Source organism: Syngnathus typhle, linkage group LG8 (genome assembly GCF_033458585.1).
Source record: "Syngnathus typhle isolate RoL2023-S1 ecotype Sweden linkage group LG8, RoL_Styp_1.0, whole genome shotgun sequence".
Classification (NCBI taxonomy): Eukaryota; Metazoa; Chordata; class Actinopteri; order Syngnathiformes; family Syngnathidae; genus Syngnathus; species Syngnathus typhle.
This window is the reverse complement of record NC_083745.1, coordinates 5,880,166-5,904,562: the sequence shown is the minus strand read 5'-3', so window position 1 is coordinate 5,904,562 and position 24,397 is coordinate 5,880,166. Positions and strand designations below refer to the sequence as shown.

The following is a 24,397-nucleotide window of genomic DNA, read 5'->3' as shown; positions in this document are numbered from 1 at the left end:
ACCATCTGGCTAGGTCCTATATGGGTCAGCTGACATGGTAAAATGATTTCTCAATGCACATCTCTTTCTCTCTCTCTCTCTCTCGCTCTCTTCCTCACTCTGAGTGTTACTCTTTTTTCTTTTTTGTTGAAAAAAAAAAGCATATTAATTGACTTCTCTTTTGCTCCTCCTCAACAACATATTTAGAGTCAATTTGGCCAAAGGGGTTTGACTTTGTGCTGGCAGTTTCACCCTTCTATAAACAATGGTAAAAGAAAAGTTGTACATGAAAATAGGTAAAATAAAAGGAAATAATGGCTTTTTGTGTTTTGCGTGTCAGAATCAAATCATTTAAATGCTTATGGGCACTTAGCTGTATGTTTGGATGGAAACGCATTCTTCAATGATGAAAAATGCTTTTTGCGGTGGAAAAAGCTCTTTGTGAGGAAAGACAAAGCAAAACAGTCAATAAAGCACATTGATTGCCATTGAATAATGAGCCGGCAAAATTCACAAGATGAGAACAAAGATGGGTAGCGGGATCAACAACGTGTACACAAGCATTAATCTTGAGATTTTCTTCTCCTATTCCCTTTGTTGCTTCTTTCTTCAAATCACTTATTTACTCCTACTTTCTACTCACACACACACACTCCTCTTCCGTCCTCCTCCCAGTTTGTGTACAAATGCTGTTAGGGGAAATATGTGAAGCTACATCCTGATGAAAAGGAATTCTTAATTGCTCAGAAATGAGCAATGTGATGGACGAAGTGTATGTATATGTGTTTAGAGGGGTGGTCTCCGTCGGGACTCAAGAGGCATCTTTCCTGAGGTGTCTTTTCACACATGCACACACAAATTTGCCACACATACAGCATGTACCTCTGGCTGCTGTTACTCACTTCAAAGTTTTTAATATTCAGCGGGGAAACTGTATCCAGAGTACAGCTAAATTATTTAGTGAATGAACTTTTTTAGGTAGTCAGATGAACTGATGGGCAATTTTCTCGTGTGTGTGTGTGTGTGTGCCCGGTGCTTGGTCTTAGGCCAAGAACATGCATAATTGATCCTGTGCCCGCTATCATTTTCTTGATGTAATTGCCCTGTAAGATATGGTGAAATCTAATGGATAATTTATCCACCCAAAATGGAATGGCTAAAATGTACTCTTTAACCGTTTTTCTCTCGTTTCCCTCGTGGGCGTTCTTGCACGCACACGTGTGTTGTGTACATGAACACTTCTGCTGTGTGTGTGGTCGAAATGGAAGAAGATGCTCGTGCTGATATAGATGCCAAAGTAGAAATGAATGAAAATAAATTTCATTTTAAATAACGTTTGTATGGAACTGAGTCAAATCAAAGCATCGTGAAGTAAGATTGTGGTTTTTTTTTTTGGTTGTGTTTGTCAGATGTTCTAAACCAAAATTGTGATTCTTTTTAACAATACTTTTGCAATAAAACCAATATATGTATATGTTTTGGTCTGAACTACTGGATTGCAGTTAACAATACATAGCCGCACATTTTTTTCTATTGTCTTAAAATATATTTATTCCGGGCTTTGTCTAATTCATGATTAATTTCAGTTTGCTCTGTGGCTTTCTGTAAAGTATATTCATAAAGTGTCTGCTGACAGACAGACGGACGGAGAAAGGAAGCCACACGCATGCATGCATGCACACATGGCACTCACACACGCAGTGTTTATCTTTGGTGTACAAAGGAAATGCTGGCCCCAGTCCACAAAGTTAGGTGATGAGAGAAATTGGGGAATGGAAAGGCTGAAAGAGAAGGGCTGAGAGACGACGAAGAGAGGGGCATAGGGGTAGAGTGGGGCCTTGAGGGGCTTGGACTGACGGGCGGGATATGGATAGAGATGGGAACGAGAGAAAGGGGGAGGGTGAAGTGAAGAGTGAAAAGCTGAGCTTCACCATGACTGTCCATTAACAGATGATCTTGGCCAACGTCTAATTGTTTGATGAAAGCAGTGTTGTATGGCTAGGTACGTATTCATTGTTGGCTTGAAAAACAACGCAAATGTTACCATAGAAAAGTTTGTTGTTTTATCATAGAACAAAATCTCTAACTATGCCTTTATGGATCTTACTTTCGGCACAGTGTGACGCAAAAGCAAGGGACAGTAGGAGAAGATTACACGGTTGCAAATTTATACTGCTGTGTTTTTATTTACTATTTATAACTATCAGACCAGAATATAGTTGTAAATTCACTGAAATAAATTTGTTTTTCAAGTAAATTAGACTTTTGAAAAAAAAATGTTGCTGATTTTAATGTTGGATTATTTCTCACTCGAATCAGTAAAGCATGGGAATGTACTCTTTACTTCAATACTGTAATCATATAGTGAAGCAACAGTTGCAAAGAAACATCTACTTCCATTTGGCAATTAATATGGTGGCGGCAAAGTGGTTCATTGCACCTGTTTGGAGTATTTCAATAAATTTCTGACTTCACTAGTTTTCATTGTTTTTGTTTTATTGAGATGGGTTGTTGTGATTGATGTCACAGAGGAAAAAAACTCTGTTCTTCTCACTTTGGCCTTGAAGTACTAATTGCAGTTCATTTTTTCGATATCTCTAATATTTCTTTTTTCAAAATCTCCATATTGCCACTGCCAATTTTGCATCGAGGAGGTAATTTACACACGCATGCACAAACAGATGCAGTGTGGTGGTGGTACAACTTCTTTTGACCTCTGGCTATACGTCGCCCCCACTACCTAGTGGCTATTTGTGACATCGTTGGCTGCATTTGAAATGAGAGCTTCTGGGCTTGAAGCTACCATATCAGCTAGCTTCTTTCCTCCCTGCTCTCTAATCTTGTGTAAACACAGAAATCAGCTTCCAGCTTACTCTGGCAGATGAGGGCCAGCAATGATGTCCCACTGTGATACGGCCCCCTCGAAATCCTGGATTTAAACTTTAGAAATGCTTCACGATTAGGGGAGCTATGTTTATGGAGGAGGAAGAAGTTTGTCTATCGTCTCTTTATCGTATTTACCGTACAGAAGCAAATATTGGGCGGTGTGCACCCCAAACAACAAAAACGTAAGATTCTTTTTACGGGGTTAAAGGACAAGTCTGTTAATAGAACCTCGGTGACTGGTTCAAGGTATTTATTCCGCTAGAAATTCACACGATGAAGAGGAAAACTGCAGGAGGCCGACAAAAGAGAGAGGAAAATCAAGTGGAATTGAAAGAAAGCAAAAATGTCTTCACCGTGCTGAAAGAGACATGTTGTGACATGACCCATGTCCAGACCCATGTACGCATAAGCGTCTGTCTTCTGAGATGCATTTTTATGTGTCTACGTATTATGTGTGTGTGTGTTTTGCTGTGAATGATCTATGGTTTGTGTTTACCAGGCCATATTTTGTCCGGGCTTTCCATCACTGGTGTATGAATGATAAATTGCAGATGTCCATCGAATTCACCTGTGGTCCTTCTTTTCCCATTTGCCAAAACATTCAAATTTCTTTTGCGCTTTATATCCTTTACCGTGTTAACATTCAGGATCAATATGTCTTGCCGCTGTTTTTCGTTAGTGGCTTATGAACTTTTTAAAGAGCTGATTGAAGACCTAATGAACCGGTTTTCTGTTTGACTGGTGTAAATAGAGATGGCAGACATTGTTTACTCTTGGTAGCGCGTTGCTATTTCTCTCTCTCTCTCTCCCTCTCTGTTTTTTTTTTAGTTTTTTTTTAGATTTAGCTCATTTGAAATCCACCGTCTTTGTTTACAATTTGAAAAAAAAAATGCAGTGCTGTCTGTTCTTATAGACACATGTTGACAATACAAAATACCATCTTTTGAATTGTTTTGGACTTTAGTTGTGACACTGTATTAGGGTAAAGCAAAAGCGGGTCAAAACAGTGAAATAATATTTTAGGCTTTTGATGGTGTCACTAGAAAGCTCTTTGTCATAGATGAAGACTTGCTGATCGTTCTCATCAATATTTCCCTATTGTCTGACCTTTTATAATACACACACATACTACATATATCGATCGGGTGGCACACACATTACATTACGTATGCATTCGGATGACCGCCAAGGTCTCACAACACTTGCTGTCTCACATCTTTCTTGTTGTTTTTTTGCCTCACACTGGCTCTCCAATCTCCCCCTTTGCTGTGTTTGTGTTTCCACAGCTCGCTTGTCTCAGTAACAGTAAATACCCTTGCTACCTGACACAGATCCACCTTTCTACTTGACCGGGTACATAGAGCGGGTCAGCTGTGTCGGTGTGTGCGCGCGCGTGTGTGCGTGCGGGTGCACAGACGTGTGAAGAAAAGTGTATTCCCCAACGACCCGCTGCCCCTTGGTTTAAAGGAGTGAGTGAACGCACCCTCTTACTCACTCTCCCCCAAGCAGGCGCCCATCTCTGACATAAAACAGGTTTAATCTTTGACACTGTGTCCAAACTGGCCTCTTTGCAGGTGAGGAGAGCCTCCTGGGGTGTGTGTGTAACTGTTAGATTCACTCTGACCTAAATTTGGAGGACAATAGCCTGGAGGCTGTGTGTGTTTACAATAGTGTGTCTCTCTCGTGCCACTGTTTGTTTGCGTGTTTTCACTCTCGGTTTCCTTCAATGCTTTTTACCTCAATCTTTTTTCTGGAGAAATACAACTGTATTAGAAATGTGCTTTTTATCTGCTCAACTGCAACCGCTGGTATGCCCACATGACTGCTCATATCAATGGAGAAAAGCAATATGCCCCTGCTTTGAATTCCTTACTCCACCCACACTGGAAAAACAACAAGTGGACCATGTGAAAGCACCTATTTTAGTTCAAATGATGCTTAAGTCATTCCTTGCTATTGACGGTTATAGATGTCAAATATATTGGCAGTGAATGAGTTAAATCTCGAGTGAATACGACGTTGCCTGAGCATTTCCAAATCTCATGTTTAACATTTAACCCATCCAACATATCTACACTGAACAAGCCATCAAACATGCTCCTTAAAGTGTTTTGTTTTTTTGTTTTTTTTCTGTGTTCCAAAACCTTCCCTTCCATCAGATACTCTATGGCCGCAGCCAAACAACCTGGAATAAGACAAGCGCCTGGGTTGATATGACAGTTAAGTGAGTCAGCATGTGTTTGAGCAGTAAAGATGAAAACCCCCTTTAGGTTTCGGCATGTCAAAGTTTTTTTTTAGTGCCCAATAAACGTTGTTATATCCCAATTCTATAAATCCGGAGTAGATCCACCATGTTATTGAATGGTACAATGCTTTGTGCGAATTAAATGCACAGCATTTGACACCATTCATATAAGGAGATATTAGCCTCCTTATCTGTAATTATGTTATTTTATTGGATTGACGCTAACCTCATGCACAAGCTCAAGAAGAAAGAGGAAAACCTGTTGACAAAGACTGGGCACTTAAAAAAAACATCCTTCAATGTCATTGTAAAAAGTCATTTAATTATGCAGAATATGATATAAAACTATTAGAAGGAAAAGTGAAAATGTATCCTTAAGTGATCTTTTCTCTTCTTTTAATAAAGAAAAGTTGTCTGGTTGCGATAAAAGTGCCAAAGGCGCTTCTCTTATCTTTGTACAGTTGTAGTTTTTCTTTCATGATTTGTAAACTCTGACCTTTTCTCGATTCCAAGCTGCTAAGTTTAATCATTTCATTTAATGGGCATGTGTGTATCAGTACATCTTGAATTATTTCATTTTTTTTAGCCTACATCAGATAACTGATCAATTATGTGACATAATGGTAATGCAATGCAGTGTTATCTGATCATGAATTTACAGTAACAAAGAAAGGGCGATGTGATATTCTTAGCAAAGAACTGTACAACAATGAAGAACATTTTATACGACTTGTTTCTTTATGACATGTTTGAGAAAATGTGTGCGACATTAATCCAGACTGTAAAAAAAAAAAAAGAGATATGTCCACAGTAGGTGCCTGAAAGCAATCCCAGAGTTCTTGTTTCTCCTCCAATGCTCTCTGATGATGGAGATATTGACCTTTTAGGAATATTTACCATGTAATGCAATTATACCACTAATGGATTTGGCCCACTGATCTTTTTGTGCGCAGTGTCAGTGGGCTAGTAAAGCGCTGTTGGCTTTATTACAACTCACAGACACGCGGACCACGCACACCAGTCGAGCCCTGTGCTCATTTGCCTGTGTATGTTCAACATCTATAATCCTTCCTCTCTTGTGAAATCACACACGAGCTCAGACGAAACACGCGCGTGTGCACACAGCCACTCAGCCACACGTGCACGCCAGACCCCTTGTGAGTGTGTGTCTGCCAAGTCAGACGGCAGACTGCCAGCAAATAAGGGGGCTGTGATGGGGCGAGGGCTCATCTGCCGGGGTTAGCCAGCTACAGCCACACACACAAACACACACACACACACTTAAGCACTGGCCACTTAGATTAACGGGGTTAATTACCGCAACATGGCGCTTGACTTTCCCACTGTGGCGGGATGGGCAGGTCCGGCCAGGGTTACGGTAGAACCAGGGAAGTAGCGTCCTCATGTGGATGCAAACTTCCAGGTACATACATATATACACTGACTTCATGACAGACAGACATTATTAGTGATAAAATAAACAACAAACAAATCTTATTCTAAAAATGTCTACAGTTTCAGCTACTGCAGGTGTCACACCCAACTGTCCTCATTTCTTATTTAAGTGTGATTTGTATACAAACCGTCCTCTACGTTTGTGATTCACGATACTTGTCATGACTCACCGGCCCACACATTGCCGCAAAGATTTACGGCGTCTAATATTAAAATGTGATAAGGAGTTAAATGGGAGCCATTTTAAGGCGTAAGCGCGGAGCTGTGATGGCCGCCGGGGGTTTTGGCGAGACGCGTGAGGCGCGCGAGCTACTGTCAGGCTGAGAAGTTGAGGCACGTTTAATGGCGAGAAAAGGCAGAGAGGAGGTGATGGGAGGTTATATCAGAGTAAGTAGGAGTACGCTGAATGACAGAGAAGACACTTGGTGAGGAAGACGAAGGCAGATGGTAAAACTAGTGCATGTGTGAAAAAGCAACAGGAAATCCTTGTCTTTGCCAGTCTGGACTAAATACGGCTCACTTTGCCACCCGTTTGTTCACACACACCCCGTCTCGTGTTGTTTCTGGAGAACAAGAGGGGGGAAAAAAAATCATGGACATAAATGCTGTTCGCAAAAAGTTCTGTTTCTGTGTGCGTTCATGCTGTGGTCCAACACAGTGGCAATAAATCAGATCACTCGTCTGCTTTTTTTAAGGAGTACATTTGTATTGAATTACAGTGAGGGAAAAACTAACGGTGACTCACGGCTCTTATACTGGTGACTGTATGAAGAAGAAAACTTTTTTTTATTGGCACTGTTATTTTAATGTCATTTGATAAATGATGACCAAAGCAAAACTTGGTGTTTAGTCTCTGAGGTTTGGAACATTTAAAGATGACATATCAGTCTTGCCCTGCAAGTCTATCATGTTTTTTTTTTCTCAACATATTCAAATATACTGCACTTGTATATTATGGGAACATTTTTCACAACCTATGTTGCATAGATATACTCAACGGATAAAACGTGCAACTTCTGTACTTATTATTATTGGACACACATATGAGCCAGTAGGACAGAATAGAAAAAACTGCATTCTTTATACAAAATTTAGTTCAATTTTGTGTGACAAAATATTTATAATGCATACTTTTATCTCTGCGGTAAAACTAAAAAAACAAAAAAAAACCACACACTCTCAGGAGGCTAATCCAGATGAATTGTGTGGATCAAAAAACCTTCAGATACCAACGTAGGATTTCTTTAATATCTGATGATTAATAATGAACAAATATGATATTATGACAAATAATGTCAAATATAAAAATGTTCCAGCTGTTACTGTACATACTAAAAAAAAACCTTTCTGCTCCAGACATCATGAGATAAGCCTGCAGGACTCCTTCTACCCCCATGACCCTGACCGATAGCACCAAATTCCATATTAAGCACACTCACACATGCACGTACACGCCAGCTGTACCCTTATGGACATAGGTAGACGTATAGGGAAAGAAAAGTGGTACATTTGGGACATGTTTTTTGGCAATGGTTATATAGAACATACGTACATACACACAGCAACACGCGCACACACACACACACACAGACAGACATGCACGCATACGCAGAAAAGCAGCTACGCTATATGTTTCAACTTGATTTAGAGGACTCAGCTGCAGGGAATAGGAGTGAAAAAAAAAAAGAAACAAAAAAGAGGGCAGGGGACACAGACGGACTGAGAGAAATGGGCTAGTGTCGTTTACAAGTAGTAGGTCTGGGGAAGAAGAAATATAGTGACTGTATAACTGTTTTAAACAGAAACGCTGGTGGTTTTTATGAGGTCCAGTAGTTGCTGCCCTGTAAGGAGAAGTGTGCTTTGTGGGGAATTAATCTGTGCATCTGACTCACTGCAACATACATTCCATAGACATTCAGAAGACATTTGAGAGCGTAGCGACCCAAAACGGCTTTGTCAGCTATTTTACAGGGACTTTTTCTCCCTCCATAATCCATTCCAATAATGTTCTTTGTGGATCATTCCGAATGACTGGGATATGATGACTTTGGAGAGACGTGCATGTGTGTGCTTTTAATGATGTGACTCAGAAGCTTTTTGGGGATGGCAGGGAATGATAGCCCGCAAACGGAGAGAATAAAAGCTCATCTGAAAGGCAAAACAGATCCATAAATGGATACACATGAATGCAATAGTGTGTGTGCTTTTATCACTTCATCAGAAAGTTGTCCAACAACCTCTACGGTTTGAAAAACCAAAAAGAGAGCACTGATATGGGATAAGATTATTATTCATCCAACATTGTTTCTTTGAAATGAATAGCGCACTGTCTAGTGCTGAATCATACATCTGTTTCCTTAATACATTCCTCGATCCTTTTTTTTTTTTGCATTCCCGTTTCACTACTAATATATTTTTAGAGATATCCGACAAATCTCCTCAATTCGATCAGCAAACCAATGCTTGTTTTGTTCCTCTCCTGCCTTAGCCACACCCAAGTTGAGCAGCGTCTAAATATGCAATATGCTCATCTAATTAGCTGAGTAACCTCATCAGAATTTTTTTTCATCAAGATCATTAAACAGCAATTATTGTGTTTGTTAAAGAGCCCCAAAAACATCATGAGAAACTCTTAATTCTAAAAATGAGCTCTGTTTGCTTTCTCCGAATTTGTGTTGCAACTCTCCGTTTTAACAGTGCTGATTGACTTGCTCTTTATGATGGCTGACAGTGAGCCAGGTGTGTTGTCAATGTGTGAGTGCATCTGTTGATGAATGGCTTTTAGATGTCTTTCATCCACTACCTGCCTTAAGACAAATAGGGAGGAGATTGGAAGAAAAAAAAAAAAAGCGGTAATAAGCAGGTATAGAAGCCGCCCACCTCTTTCTATGAAAATATTGCTTCAGTGGGTATTGGGCTCTGAATCATGCCTGAACTTGACCTGACGTGAATCTTCGTGTCTCTGGATCCTGTTTACCCTGGAACCAGAGTTATTTTCTCCCCGTCAAGAGCCCCTTGTGCACTCGTGCTGTGTTTAAGTCCCCCGATTTTAAATTCCATGCATGGAGCTTATTCAGCGCAGTGTTCGTGTGTTTTAACATTCGTAATTGCAGAGTATCACATTGCAGCGACAAAATATTTGAAATGTGAAGAAATAATTTTAGCATCAGGCAATCTGAAAAACTGCAAAAAAATAAAAAAAATTGTCAGACACAAAATACAGTTATATCAAACTCACCCAAGTCAAATTTGGTGTTATCTGGCTTTTTATTTATTGAATGTGAGAAAAAAAAAAACTTCAAAAAGTTTGGATTTACGTTATGTTGTGCATTTTACAAATTATTTTTATTCTTTTTCTTACTGACGATTCTGGAAGTACTAACACAAGCTTTTGCATTTATCGGAAGGATCTCTGTAGCCTGGAGCACAATCTTCTTCACAAGCAAGCAGAACACGAGACTTCTGAGCTATTACACATTTAAAACCTCACATTGGTCTATTTTGAGAACAAGTATGAATGATTTTGAACATGGACCATGTAAAATAAAATAATTTAAAAAAAAGTTACATTACAAATGTATTTTAACCCGGCATCTTACATCACTGTGTTCTTCGTTTGTACTTCCAAAAGAAAAAACAAATGCTGTTTCATTGCAATAATTTGGAATTTTCAACGTTTTGACCAAGATACAAAGTCAACTATATTCTTTTGGGAATATTCAAAGTTTTGTCTTACATGCCACAGAAAAAAAGGAAAACATTAAAAGGATGTAACACACAGCACATTCCTTTCAAATGTATTCTACATGTGCTATAAAGCCAGACGTGGATCCTGCTCTACCTTTATCTCAGGGGGAGAAGTCTGCTTTCTCAATTATCTCTGTTTGGCGCTACTTCTGACCTGTGGCTGTATTTACGCGAACACATTTTATCCATGGCTTTTAATGGCGTATAAAAAAAAAAAAATCACTTCCTCGTCAAAAAGCTCTCTCCTAATAGCTTTTCAGAGTTGTTTGGGAGCTGTTTGGGTTTGGTCATTAGTGGACCATGAATATGTGTGTGTGTGTGTGTGTAGTTTTGGAAACCAGCTGACAGATGCGCTGTAAGGTCGTCTTAGGTGGGATTGAGGGGTGGAGAGAGGGGGGAATTCAGGCAGTGCCCATGAGGGTGGGGTTAGTTGGGGTTTAGGAGAATGTGGTGCAGCACTTAAGCCATACTGAACCCTGATGGGAATGCCAGGCCCCCACACCACTTTCCAAAAATCACTAATGGAGCATCTTTGGACACACACGCGCACATACAAGCACACAAGTAGTTGAAATGATTGCACCTGGATATTGTTTAAAAGATGTGACGATTGTAAATGTGAGCGCACTACTTTTCTTTCTGTTGCTGTTCTCACTTCTCAGTTATTTACTGGCCTTTTTGTCCTCTGCCGGTGGCCAGGCGTAATTCAGCGTGTGTGTGTGTTGTGTATGCAGAACGGAATGGGGCTTCGCACGCAAACAGAAGAGCCTTTCACATCCATCACGAGTCTTTTGTCGCCTATCCATACCATATGCTCTGTAGACATCAACTGAACATAAGCACATTGAAACAATGTCACCGCAAACAAAACAAAAAAAAGCTCATTGCTCTTTAAATCGGATTTTTTTTTTCTCACGAGTGAATGTATGTTTTAAAATGCTGCTGAATCTCTGGCTCATAAAGATTGTGCATGGAGCCAAGCAGAAATTCTACATGCAAAGAAATTAGCCACTAAGACGTTCATTGATTGTTTTTTGATCCACGTCAAAGGGAATCAAGCGTTCGCAATTGTAAGAATGCATAGCTGATTATTTCATGTTGCTACTCTCACTTGTATGACAAGTAGAACTTAAAAACCTCCCACATGGACCAGAAAATGATGATAGATTTGAAAAAAAAAAAAAAACGTAGGCCATAACAAAAAAGGCCCATGTGTTTTCAATATTGCTATGCCACATGGAACAACTATTGCCTTTAGGTTTGTGATTATGATCAGTTTTTCTTCCACTCACCCAATAAAAAGGGTGTCATATGTATTTTTAAAGCAGTAGCAGACACACAAACACACACGGAACATATTTTATGCCTCTACAATACATTTATTCCTGAGCAAAATTAAGGATGTTTAAAAAAACTCCCCAGGATTATTGCTTGAGGTCTGTCAAATACATCTGTCTACCAATTTCACACTAACCAAAAAACCTGTCTCCATCAGCTTGGCTGTGGTTCGTGTGTTGCACACCCTGTTTCTCTTGGAGGACAAAAGATTTCTTTTGGCAACAAGCGCCGGGCTTTTTTCTGCGAGAGCCGTCCCGGTCTCCTCACAAACACACACACATGCGCACACGCACACACGCACAAACACAAACACACACGAGTGTGCAGTTAAAGAGGCAGGTAAACTGCTGTTCATTTCATATTAACACAGTCATATATTCTTCCTGTCTCGCTTGCTTTTATCTGCCTCGCCTGCTCTCAGCTTTTGCTCGTTCTATATAAAACGTCTGGCGGATCGATTGGGCTCTCGGGGTGTAGTGACTGTAGCTCTAATGAATGAAGCCTGCAGTGTTTATTAAATAGACAAGGTTGAGAAGGAGTAAGTGCTGGAGGGGAGTTAGTCTTTGCGCTTCTTCATCTTATTGCGAAAATGCTCTGTGTTGATTTCTTTCTGCTAGGTGTGTGTGTGTGTGAAGGGGGGGGGGGCTCCAAACCAGAGTCAGAAACGCAGGGGAGTTCTGGCTGATCATTGCAGGCTGAAGTCAGACATGGTCTTCAGAGCGAATTTGTCGTCTTCACACAGTGAGCACAAACTCTGGTTTTAGTTTTCTCTGTGGATCCAACTTTTTCTTTCTTTTTTTTATTGTTTCCACGCACAGACTTTGATGTAATGTGCACACAGCTTGAGTGCTGAATTATAATATTCTAATTATAAATGAAAAGTAATATAATCATTTTAGTTGCGTTACCTAAAGAATCACTGCAAAACTGATGCCCAGTTGGAAGATGAAAATAAAATGCTTAAAAAAAACCCCTCCCCAAATACACCCCAAGATCCACTTGAAGTTGTGGCCTCATCTGAAAAGTAGTGGGGCGGGGCTATCTTGAATTTATTTTTTTGGTGCAGCCAAACTATCTCTCCAAGGTCGACAATGAGACTGTGGGAGGCTGTTTGTGTTAAAAGCAGGATGGCGTATCTGTCCTCTCCTTCCTCCCCCTCTCTTCTCATTCACTCTATCACCACAAGCTGTATTGGAAGGCAAAGGCTTTTTATTGCAGATGGCTTACAGTCATAAATTTGTATTAAATATGTCCCACATCGATTGGCCTTAAACGAACACAATTAAAGAGATCGGCTCTGAGTGCTTCCCACCTAGTAGAGTGGAGGAACGACAGGAAGAAAATGGCTGAGTAAAACCAGGATGGGCTTGATCTTGTATATTCACATAATCAAAATGTTTCTACACTCAGTGCGGGAATCTTAATTCTTTATTCGACTGAGATCATTTGGACAAAAAAATGCCCATAAAAAATGTGTTTGGCTTCTCAACCTTCTCAAGCATTCAAAGACACATTCAGATTTTGTGAGCCAGGCACCATCAACCAACATCACTGGCTTCTGCTCTGAAGTCCCCCAAATTTTGCATTTAACATGCATGGGTGGTTAACAATGTGTGACACTCAGAATTTTCCCAATTTGGATTTTGATGATTCGCGTCGCTATGAAATCATAACGCTATGGGAATTATAAATTCAACTGGGTAATGGATAGACGGCGATGACGAGAACAAGGGCACGGACAACTGAATTTAATATCAAAGTACAGATATTGAGAAGACAGCCACCTGTATGCAGTGCTGACAGACAGATGGAGGGATGAAGCCAAGTGGGCGGAGAAGGGATTAGATGAGGAGAGGAAGCAAAGTGCTGTGCGTGTTTGTGTGTGGGCCTCCGTCCAGCTGAGGTGTTTGCTCGGCTCAGAGTGATCTCCTACTGCGGTCACTGCAGCACGCACAAAGTACACACGCAGACACACACACAGACAGACACACACACACACTGATGACTGAATTGTCGTGCTTGGCAGCTGTTGCAGATCTCTGCAGATCGTTCAATACTAGCCTGTGTGCGTGTGTCATTTGTGACCACCAAGCCCTTCTCTCACTTATGGCAAGTAATGAAATTCTCAGTGTGTTCCTGTGAGAGTGTGTGTCAGTGTGAGCAAGTGGATTTGGGGTACTGGTCTCAGGGAAAAAAAAAAAAAGAATATGTTTATAAAAATATGAATTACAGAAATTGTGCATTGATGTTTACTATGTATCATTTTAATGTGTATTAGTGGAGACAGAACTAAACACCTAACTACCTCTTGTTCATTTTCCTCCTTCAAGTAAAAAGTCCTGCATGTCAAATAAATTCAGTTGTGTGCAATCAATCAAATGCTTAAATTATTCAGTCCCAGTAAAGTCCAAACCAACTCGGACCGATCAAATTAAATCTGATGAAACGGCAAGAGAGCAAGAATTGAAAGCAAGAGTTTGCATCTCGGGATGGGGCCACACATGCAGGCACAATTCTGTGTGTGTGTGCATGCGTGTATGTGTGGAGACTGACTCTTTGTAACCAAGTTCAGAAGCTTCCAACATAAGCACAGACACATTGAGGACCACCTTCTGTCTTTCAATCCCTCTCTGTCTCTCTCTTTCTCTCTGGCTCTCTGTGCACCTAAGTGCTGTAATTTAGCTGGTCTGTAATTTCACCATGGTGGTTTCGGGTTAAGTGGAGGCTGTCACTGCGATCAGGGGTGCCGGCCTTCCACATGGACACGGCGCGTTCACTCGTACACACCGACAAGCATACTGCCACCGTGCATTTGGATGCTTCTGCAAAGGTCACCTCCATTTAATTACGTGTATAAACACAGTTTAAAGGTGCAGGCTTTGTCATTAGAACAGCCTTTACAAGGTGCGTGTGTGTGCAAAAAAAAATGCAGCTATAATGGCTTGTGGTGGATTGAGTACGCACGCACACACACAAACACACTCGATTACAAGAGAGTTGCAGATACCACAGTCTGTAGCTCGGCGGGGGTTCTAAACACAGAGACAGAAGGTATTGATATATTCCACAATAGACACGGACAGATTTTTTTTCTCATAAGAGAGAGAGACTGTGTGGCAGGAGCATGCAGACACACTCGTTCACGTGCGCACCCATGAACATGCATCGTGCATGCAAAGAAGCTCGCTATTTTTGTTTATTTTTGTCATCTAAATGCATTCATGAAATATCATGAAATAGCTGTTCATGATTTTCATGGCTGCGGATACCATTTGGAAAATATGGAATTTAAATATTTAAAGTAATTCTAGGCCACGGTTTGTTGCTATCAGCCAGATTTGTATGTATTCAAAACATTTTATTTGAAATTTATTTTGATATACTATTGATGTATTGAGTCAAACCCAATCAATTCATGCAAGTTTCAAATGTATTGAAATTGTAAGACATCCTGCATATCCTCTCCATCCTACAATGCTCTGTCAAAGTGTAAAAAATGTCTTCTAAAATTGAGGGGCGGATGCAATAATTAAACGGAAAGCCACATAAACACGCTTAAATGTTTCCCTCCATAAGTCTTTGTTTTTTACATTTAAAACAGAACTGGTTTCAACTTGACCAACAAGCATTTCTAAATGAATCCGCATCATGTTTTTAAATGGAATACACAATTGTCTCCTCACTCCCGTTTTAGTGATCAGTTACCGCCACCTCAGTCAAGGACACCAGCAAAGAGATTTGATGGGTATAAAGAGAGAAGGAGCAGAGGGGGCAAAGGTGGAAAAAAGATTCAAACATTGAAACAGAGTAAAAAAGATTTCACAAAAACAGCTGGTAAATGGAGAAATGACTCATTTCTCGAAATTGATCAAATACATGTGCGTCAAAAAATACAGACAATCAGCGGTGGCCGAGACTTTAAATATTTGTAAAATCATCCTAAAAAATCAGCACTTATCAGTTGTGACATTAGAACTCCATTTTCCAAACTATTTCTATTCAAGTCTCTTTTTCCCTCACTCACACATGTGCATGCACACTTGCAACCACACAAGCAGATGCAGGGGGTAAGACAAGTGAAGCTACCTTAATCTCTCCCCGTTCCTCCCTCTCCCATGCAGCACCACTTAAGTGTCCAAGCAATGCCCTTGCTTTAATAGAGTGTAATGCCTGAGCCGGTCACCGTCGCATGGCTCGTATTGAGTGTTAGGACATTTCAGAAACCGTCTGTTCTCCAGAGTCTCACCGGGAGCTTTGACATTTAGCTTGGCGTAAAGTCTCCAACGCTATCCACATCTTTCCTTTTAATAAACCTGCTATGCTTCAGCTAACCTGTTATAGCATGTTTGTCGACTTGCTATTCATTTTAAATGAAAGTATTACTTCACTTTTCTTAACTCTATCGCTTTGCCTTCATCTTTTTGTCTTCATTCCACTCTCTCACTTTTTTTTTTTACCTCAGAGTGGAAGAGATTTTTCCTAATGAAGTGGTTGATGGGAGTATATTACAGAGAGATGGAGTGGAGCAATCGTCTACTCTAAAATCCATTAACCTTACAGTTTCACTCAGTGCATGGCCAAGTGTTTTAGGGAACATACATAGATAGCTAGGGAGTACCAAAGTCTTTGTTGCCTTCATATTTTTTTTTACATTTAATCTCTTGTGTTACATTGCTCTTACGCATCTACTTGAGATTATTTATAATAACTATTGCCCTGTAATTAGTCCCCCCCCAAACAACAACGATGTTTTATTTACTTTTATTTCAAATTATTATGATTATTAATGGATGCTATATGTTAAATGGCTTTGGAGGCAAATACATTTTAAAGGCAGCAAATCTGTTGAATATTTTGTGGATTCTTTTTTTTTAATATTATTTTTGGGCTGTAACATTTAAGTTGGTGAAAAATGCATCAATGTGTTGCTGAAAAATGCATCAAATCCCACCCACACGAGTCATAAGGACACATCATGCAATTCCTGCATCTCAGAAATAGAACAGTCTAAATTAATAAATGGCCTGACCAGTTCATCAAGAGGAAAAATGAATGATTGAATAAAATTAACCATCCCTAGTCTTGATAATGCAAATGATATTCAGAGGTTAAATCTGATGCAGGTGGCCACATTAGTGGTAATTTGTGCCGATTTTAATGATCCATAATTTAGCAGCCCCTGTTCTGGTCACGTGGGAGATGACTGTGTGTTAGAAAGGACAGACTAGGAAAAGGAGAAACATTTCATGAATATTGCTACATTTCTATCTCCTGGTTATGTTTCTGTAATTATATTGTTGTCTAAATTTATCACTGTTTGTGTGCAACACTGTTTTGGTGGCTGAATGGGAAGGGAAAAAGATGGCCCGCCAGGATAGCACTTTCTTTATTCTGCTGCTGACATTAAAGGACTAACATTTAGTCTAAAGGGAAGCACTTTGTTCCAGAAAAGTCTGAGAGAAGAACAACACACACTAAAAAAAACATGCACACCATATTCTCCCATGTAACTCATGTGGGGCATGACCTCAATAAGAGGTAGTGTTGTATTTGCAAAGTCTGCAACATCATTTTCCAACTGCTCTTGATAGCTGGAATATTTAGGCCTAAGGTTCCTAAAAGTGATTGGTTCATCCGAGTATTAGTTATTCCGGACAAAATATTAATAGTCTCTATACAGTGGCAGCTTTGATGGTAAAAAATGAACAGAACTGGAGCAGTTTCTGTATCTACGTATATATGTGCTTGTTGAACATATTACTCCTAAGATCTCCTCTAAGATATTTTTCTATTTCTATGTCACTGCAGGCAAAGAAGAACCGACAACCTACACATGCACTACTTGTAAGCAGTCGTATGGCAGTGCCTGGTTCCTGCTGCAGCACGCCCAGAACTCCCATGGTTTCCGCATCTACCTGGAAAGTGAACATGGCAGTCCTCTCACCCCACGAATGGGTGGGCCTTCCTCCTTGGGTGGGGGCGCAGATTGCCCCTCTCATCCTCCCCTTCACGGCCTCCATCTGCCTCCCGATTCAAGCCCTTTCAATCTCCTCCGAATCCCAGGCTCAGGCTCAGGGGGAAGGGACAGCGTAGGAGCAGGAAGTACACTCGGGGTTGGCGGTGGGCTCCATCATCATCAGCGTTTTCCTCCCACACCACCTATCTTCAGCCCCCCTCCAAGGAACCACCTGGACCCCCACCACCTGAGCCCGGAGGAGATGGTGCTGGCAGCCCACCATCCGAGTGCCTTTGACAGGGTGCTGCGCCTCAATGCCCCTCTTCCCATGGAGCCCCCTCCAACAATGGACTTCTCACGGCGGCTTCGGGAGCTGGCGGGTAACACCTCAGGATCCACTCCCCCTTTATCCCCCAGCCGGCCAGGCCCCATGCAACGCTTACTCCAGCCATTCCAGACAAGTCTGGGAAGCATGGGCACGGGAGGCGGCGGTGGCAACAAGACTCCGTATCTTGCAACTCCACCGCCTCTGCCAGGTTCCATGCAGTCCCCCGTGGGCTCTCAGACCACTCCTACCACTCCACTTCCCTCTGCAGGGGCAACACCCTCATCCAACACTCCAATGAAATCCAAGTGTTGCGAGTTTTGCGGCAAAGCGTTCAAGTTTCAGAGTAATCTAATAGTGCACCGGCGCAGCCACACAGGAGAAAAGCCGTATAAATGCCATTTGTGTGACCATGCTTGCACACAGGCAAGTAAACTGAAGCGCCATATGAAAACTCACATGCACAAATCCTCCTCGCCAAACACAGGCAAGTCAGAAGATGGACTTTCGACTGCCTCCTCTCCAGAGCCTGGCACCAGCGAGCACATGGGCAGCGCCAGCAATGCCCTTAAGTCCGTGGTGGCCAAGATGAAATGTGAAAACAACAGAATGCTGCGCGAGAATGGAGAGGAAGAGGAGGAAGAGGAAGAAGAGGAGGAGGAGGAGGAAGAAGAAGAGGAGGAAGAGGAAGAAGAAGGAGAGGAGGAAGAAGTGCAAAATGGAGAGAGGGCTGTTCGACGAAACAACAGCTACCACTTTGGCTTGAACCTTGAAGCCGCACGTCAGCATGAAAACAATGGTGGTATCGGAACCCGACTGGGAGGGATGACCGATGAGGGGTCTGTTCCACGTTCGCTCCCTGAGGTCATGCAGGGAATGGGCCTTGCCGCTAGCATGCAGCATTTCAGCGAAGCCCTCAACGCACACAAACGCAACGCAATCGCCCAGGAGAACCACCTCCACCACCACCTTAACAGAGGACATCCACAAAATCGGGAGATGTGCGATTCTAACTCCATGCCGGAAACAAATCGCGGCGAGGAGGGCTCGCTCTTGACCGTCAACGGACGCGGAGCATCCCCAAACGAATCTGCCTCTGCCTGCCTTTCGAAAAAACTGCTTAGCCCGAGTCCACTTAGTCCTTTTTCCAAACGCATCAAGCTGGAAAAAGAATTTGACTTGCCTACTCCCACGATCCCCAACACGGAAAACGTCTACTCGCAGTGGCTCGCTGGCTACGCTGCTTCTCGACAGCTCAAGGATCCTTTTCTGAACTTCGGGGACTCCAGACAATCGCCCTTTGCCTCTTCATCCGAGCATTCCTCAGAGAACGGCAGTCTACGATTCTCAACTCCTCCGGGTGAACTTGACGGTGGGATGTCAGGTCGCAGTGGTACGGGAAGCGGGGGAAGCACACCTCATCTCGGGGGTCCCGGGCGGCCCAGCTCCAAGGATGGCCGAAGGAGTGACACTTGTGAGTACTGTGGCAAGATATTCAAGAACTGTAGTAATCTGACCGTGCACCGGCGCAGCCATACGGGGGAGAGGCCGTACAAGTGTGAGCTGTGCAATTACGCTTGTGCCCAGAGCTCCAAACTTACTCGTCACATGAAGACCCACGGTCAAGTGGGCAAGGATGTGTACAAGTGTGAAATCTGTCAGATGCCTTTCAGTGTCTATAGCACCTTGGAGAAACACATGAAAAAATGGCACAGTGACCGTCCTTTGAGTACCGAAATAAAGTCAGAGTAGAAGGCCGAACAATGGGACCTTCCCCCCCCGCAGCTATCTGCCATTAACTACCCGTTTATTCCAAGACTCTTGCAGTTTTTGCCCCAGCCCCAAAAACTCCACTTTCACCAGGCTGGTGGAAAGTTAAGACCATGTGCTCTGCACCAGCACACCCCGTGTTCATTACCCATTGAATGCATGATCTGTATCGGGGCAATACTCTTGCATTGAGGCAAAACTTCAAGCCTTTTTCTTGTGCAATAAATTACATGTTGTGTACTATTTTATTTTTTGAGTTTACCGTTTTCATTTCGAAGAATTTGTCAGCATGCATAGTATGTTTTTGTTAATCAAAAACAAAACAAAACAAAAAAAAGAAATGGAAAAAAAAAAGAAAAGAACTTGTCCCTGGTTGGTTACTTGTTTAGTAAATGTGTTGCTGTTTTTCTCTTGTTATGTTATTTTTCTTTTTATTCTTCAAAAAGAGAAAAGGCAAGAAAGATACAGTATACCCATGCTGCATATACCCTGTAACACATATCATGTACAGTTTTGAGTTGTTACATGGAAAATGACCCACGTCTGGAACCCCTGGAAATGCACTTATCCGGATCTTTCTAAAAGACGCCATGTTCACACAGGGTTAAAAAAAAAAAATACGAAATAGGTTCGACGAGTAAATAAATAGCAATGACGGTCAAATTTCAATAACGCAAGGGTGTGCAAAGACATCAAATTGTACTATCATTTGGTAAGTAAGAAAGAGTGCCTTTGATATTTTAAGACTACATTGGCCATAATCTTATCCCGAATAAGTTTTGGGGGGAAACTAGGCTGTTGAAACCACCAAGAAAAGGTTCTTGCATCAAGCACCTGCCTGCCCCAGTGGACTGTGACACCTCATAATCAAAGCTTCACTTTCTAGTTACTGACCATTCAGCTACCTAGTACATGTTCAATGGGCTTCGCTTCAGAATGTGGATTTCATAAGGAGCATGGTACGACCAGTGTTGTGGATATCTGAGTATTTCTAGTTCCGTTTCTGAAAATGAGCTACTTTTAAGAAGGAAAAAATAAAAATAAAAATGCTAATCTGTAACGTACAATCCTGAACTTGAGGGATACCGGTGATATTCGTCCGAGTTAGCACAAACCTGCAACGCTGCTTTGATTTGTGGTGTGTGGAATGACACATTAAAAAATGCGTGACCCCCGAAAGAAACTCGAGAAACATTGAAATACCTTGAAGTTAGTCAGAGAGAAAGCTACAACAAACTTGAATATACACACAGTACATGTTACGGAGATTGAAAGCGATTATTTCTTCAAAACAGGGTCCGTGACAGTGATCTTCAGTCATTTCAAAAACCAAATCCATCAGTACGCACTGGCTCTTTAAAAAGAGTGAAATGTGATCATTTTAATCAGTATGCATAGGCAAATGCAGAGCAAATGTTTCATTGCTTTGAAATCCAAGAGGAGAGATCTTTTACCAGTCAGGCATTTGTCATTCAACCTGGAAGTACCATCATCTCTTTTGCATTGTTCCACACATTTGGAGTCGTGGTCGAAATATTTCATTGTAACAAAAGACATGAAGTGCACTGTTTCAAATTCCAAGTTTAAAAGTTTACGGTGAAGGGAGAAAAGCGTCCGACTGGTAAAAGCAGTAAAACACTCTGTCAAGAAATCATAAAAATAATAGTTACTCTTCACCTCCTTGCCAGGTTAATCATTTGTTAATGTGTCTGCTGGGTTTAAAAAAAAAAAGAAGCAAAAACAGTCTTTCAACAAGGTTTGGATATTTAATGTACAATACTCGGAGATCTTTTCAAAAAGGACTCTGGGCCCACTGGCAACTGTAGTGTTGACTTTGGTGAAGAGCTGCATTGTTTCATTCTTGCCATGGATGTCTTGGATAATCTCTGATTTTGTCAGCTGGACGATAAACTCAATTTGTGATGTTCACACTTTTGTATAAATGTCCCATTAATTATAAGGTATGGAAATAAACTTTTATTTCTTCCCGGAAATAACACTTCACTGTCTTTTCGGGCAAACTGTTAAGTTTGTTGTCGTTTCTCTTTTCCTCAGCGTCTTGGTAATGTTCAAGACTTCGATCACAGTATATATGAAATGATGAAATAGAAAAGGGAAAAAAAAAAGCAAACAAACAAAAAAAAAAATCTGTGATGGTTTTGTATTTTATTTTGCCTTGGCTCTTCACAGCTCTTCAGGTTGAAATACAATTTGCATTGGGGAAATGATTAAGATTATATATAAATATATAAAGAACTTAAAATATAGGAAAATACACGTACATGTCAATTCCTATGCTTAAACACATTTATGGTTGATTTTTCTGTATTTCTAGAACTGTATTTGAATTCAATGTTCACTTAGAGTAGGCACTATAGTATTTATATTGAGGCTCGTATTTTTAACTGTTGCTTGTTCTCTCTGAAAGGTACCATACCTTTTTTGGTAGTGGAAAAAATCCCAAGCTGCCACGGTATATTTTTTTAATTTGGCAGGATAATATAGTGCAAATTATTTGTATGTTTAAAGAGATAAAATGAAAAACCTTTCACAAAAAAAAAAAAAATCAGCTAAAGTGTGTGGCATTGGGAGGCATTGTCGGCCATATGATGGCCACTGCTTTTTCCCCAGTCCACAGAGGTCGTTGTACATATCTTCTTTGGTTTTTGGTTTCGACCCTCCTTCCATCCTGCTGCCACTCTTGTATGATTTCATACAAGCTGACATTGGCCTGTTTTGTTGTGCGCGTTTGTCTCTCTTACCGTACCTGACAACATTCCAACAAGTAGAGAGAAAAATAAATCATATGCAGTACATGCAGTACAAAAAAAGTGTCAAAGTAAATATGTTTAAAAATAATTCAATGTTTTGCAGTTTTTTTTTTTCATTGCCAAATACAAAATGGTGCTTTCTATTCGGATTGGGTACACATTCATATGCCAAGCATATTTAAAATTGACCTGGGAGACGTGGAGAAGCCTGCTTAAGTTAAGAATTTTTGTAAATGGCAATGCGGAATATTTTGTTATCAGCCTTTTCTATTCCTGTTCTGAGAGCTGTTTGTTGTAACTTGAACTTGAACTTTTATCTTTTACAATGGGAGTTGCTATTTATTATCACCTATATGCTCTGTTCAAAACAGAGACATGGGATGGATCCTTGTTTTGACTTAATTTTATTTTATATTTTTTGTCAGAGTATATCATTTATTTTGTATTTGTGGCCAATGGTCATTTGACAAATCAAGCTCTTTATTAATTTCTGTTGTATATGTAGTACCTGTTCAGTTGTATTAAGAAAACCACTGTCTGTGTTTTCTGACAGATGTCTGCATAATCCTGTTCACACACCCATTTTGTCCCTTTATCAAAAAAAAAACAGTTAATAAAAAAAATGAAAGTATATTGGCATGTGTCCATTATCTCTGTTTCTCTCTCTCCCTACACACACACATATCTCGGATTATGACGGGTTACGGTAGACATTGTTTCCTTGTTGTTCTCTCATTGTGTGTGCGTGATTTCCTGCGTACGTGTGTGTGTGTCACTCTAAAGTTCAATGCAGTATGCTACTGATAACGGCTATTCGCAGTCACATGTGCCCGATATTCACTTGACATACTAACAGTATGAGTACACATATAATGGCCCGCTCTCACAGATTGTCGTTAAGCAAATATAATTATGTCCCTCAGTTTGCTCAGTAGTCACAAAGCCTCATAAAGCTGTCAGGATCAATCAGCAGCATGTCCTCCAGCCACCGCACCCTTCGGCTCAGCTTACACACTCTTCAGCCTCTTGAGCAAAGATAGGTACTGGACGACTTGGAGAAAAACTTGTACTGAAGATTCGATCAAATTGTATGAGATGTCGTTGACAATGAAAAAAAAGTCAATCACAGACCTCTGCCAATGCCATAAGATCTCACAGACAAAAGACTCACTTCAATTTCTTTATGCATGCTGCTATATTGCCATAAGATCTTACAGACTAAAGACTCACTTCAATTTCTTTATGCATGCTCAACTCCGTTCGTCAAGATTGATGAAGAGGCTGGGAGCCACTGAGAAATGGAGGCCAATACAAAAAATTGCCACACTCATCCAGATCCAAAAATAATAAATTCTTCTTTTGCCTATGTACAAAATAAAGATTCCAATATATTATATTATATTATATTATATTATATTATATTATATTATATTATATTATATTATATTATATTATATTATATTATATTATATTATATTATATTATATTATATTATATTATATTATATTATATTATATTATATTATATTATATTATATTATATTATATTATATTATATTATATTATATTATATTATATTATATTATAAAATGTTCTTTAATAGTAAGTTGCATGTGAAACATGCCTCCCAAACAACCAGCTGGACTTTTTGTTTGCCAATACAGTATGTGTAGGTGGCATAACATGGTGGCGAAACACTTCTTATACATAACCCAGAAAATGTCACACACAGCATATGCCGCAATTCACAAAGTTTAGCAAACCCAGTGCCCTGGGAGCCTTGAGGTTCAGCTAGGTTGGACACGACCATATATATAATAAAGCTTTATTTGCCACCCCATGACCTACAATTGGCAACAGTTTCTGCTTTGCTCTGTGTTAAACAATGAAACTAGCCACTGTGCACCACCTGGAAGAATAAAACAA

At 40.6% G+C, this 24,397-nt stretch overlaps 1 protein-coding gene across 1 annotated transcript in view; it reads left to right on the top strand.

The window, feature by feature from the left end:
- Positions 1-23,103, top strand: part of bcl11aa (BCL11 transcription factor A a) — a 33,541-nt gene extending 10,438 nt beyond the window's left edge. Inside the window, exon 3 of the mRNA XM_061285284.1 lies at positions 17,459-23,103. Within this exon, the coding sequence (XP_061141268.1) occupies positions 17,459-19,683 (2,225 nt within the window). The 3' untranslated portion in view covers positions 19,684-23,103. The remainder of the gene's footprint in view (positions 1-17,458) is intronic.
- Positions 23,104-24,397: the final 1,294 nt, after the last annotated feature.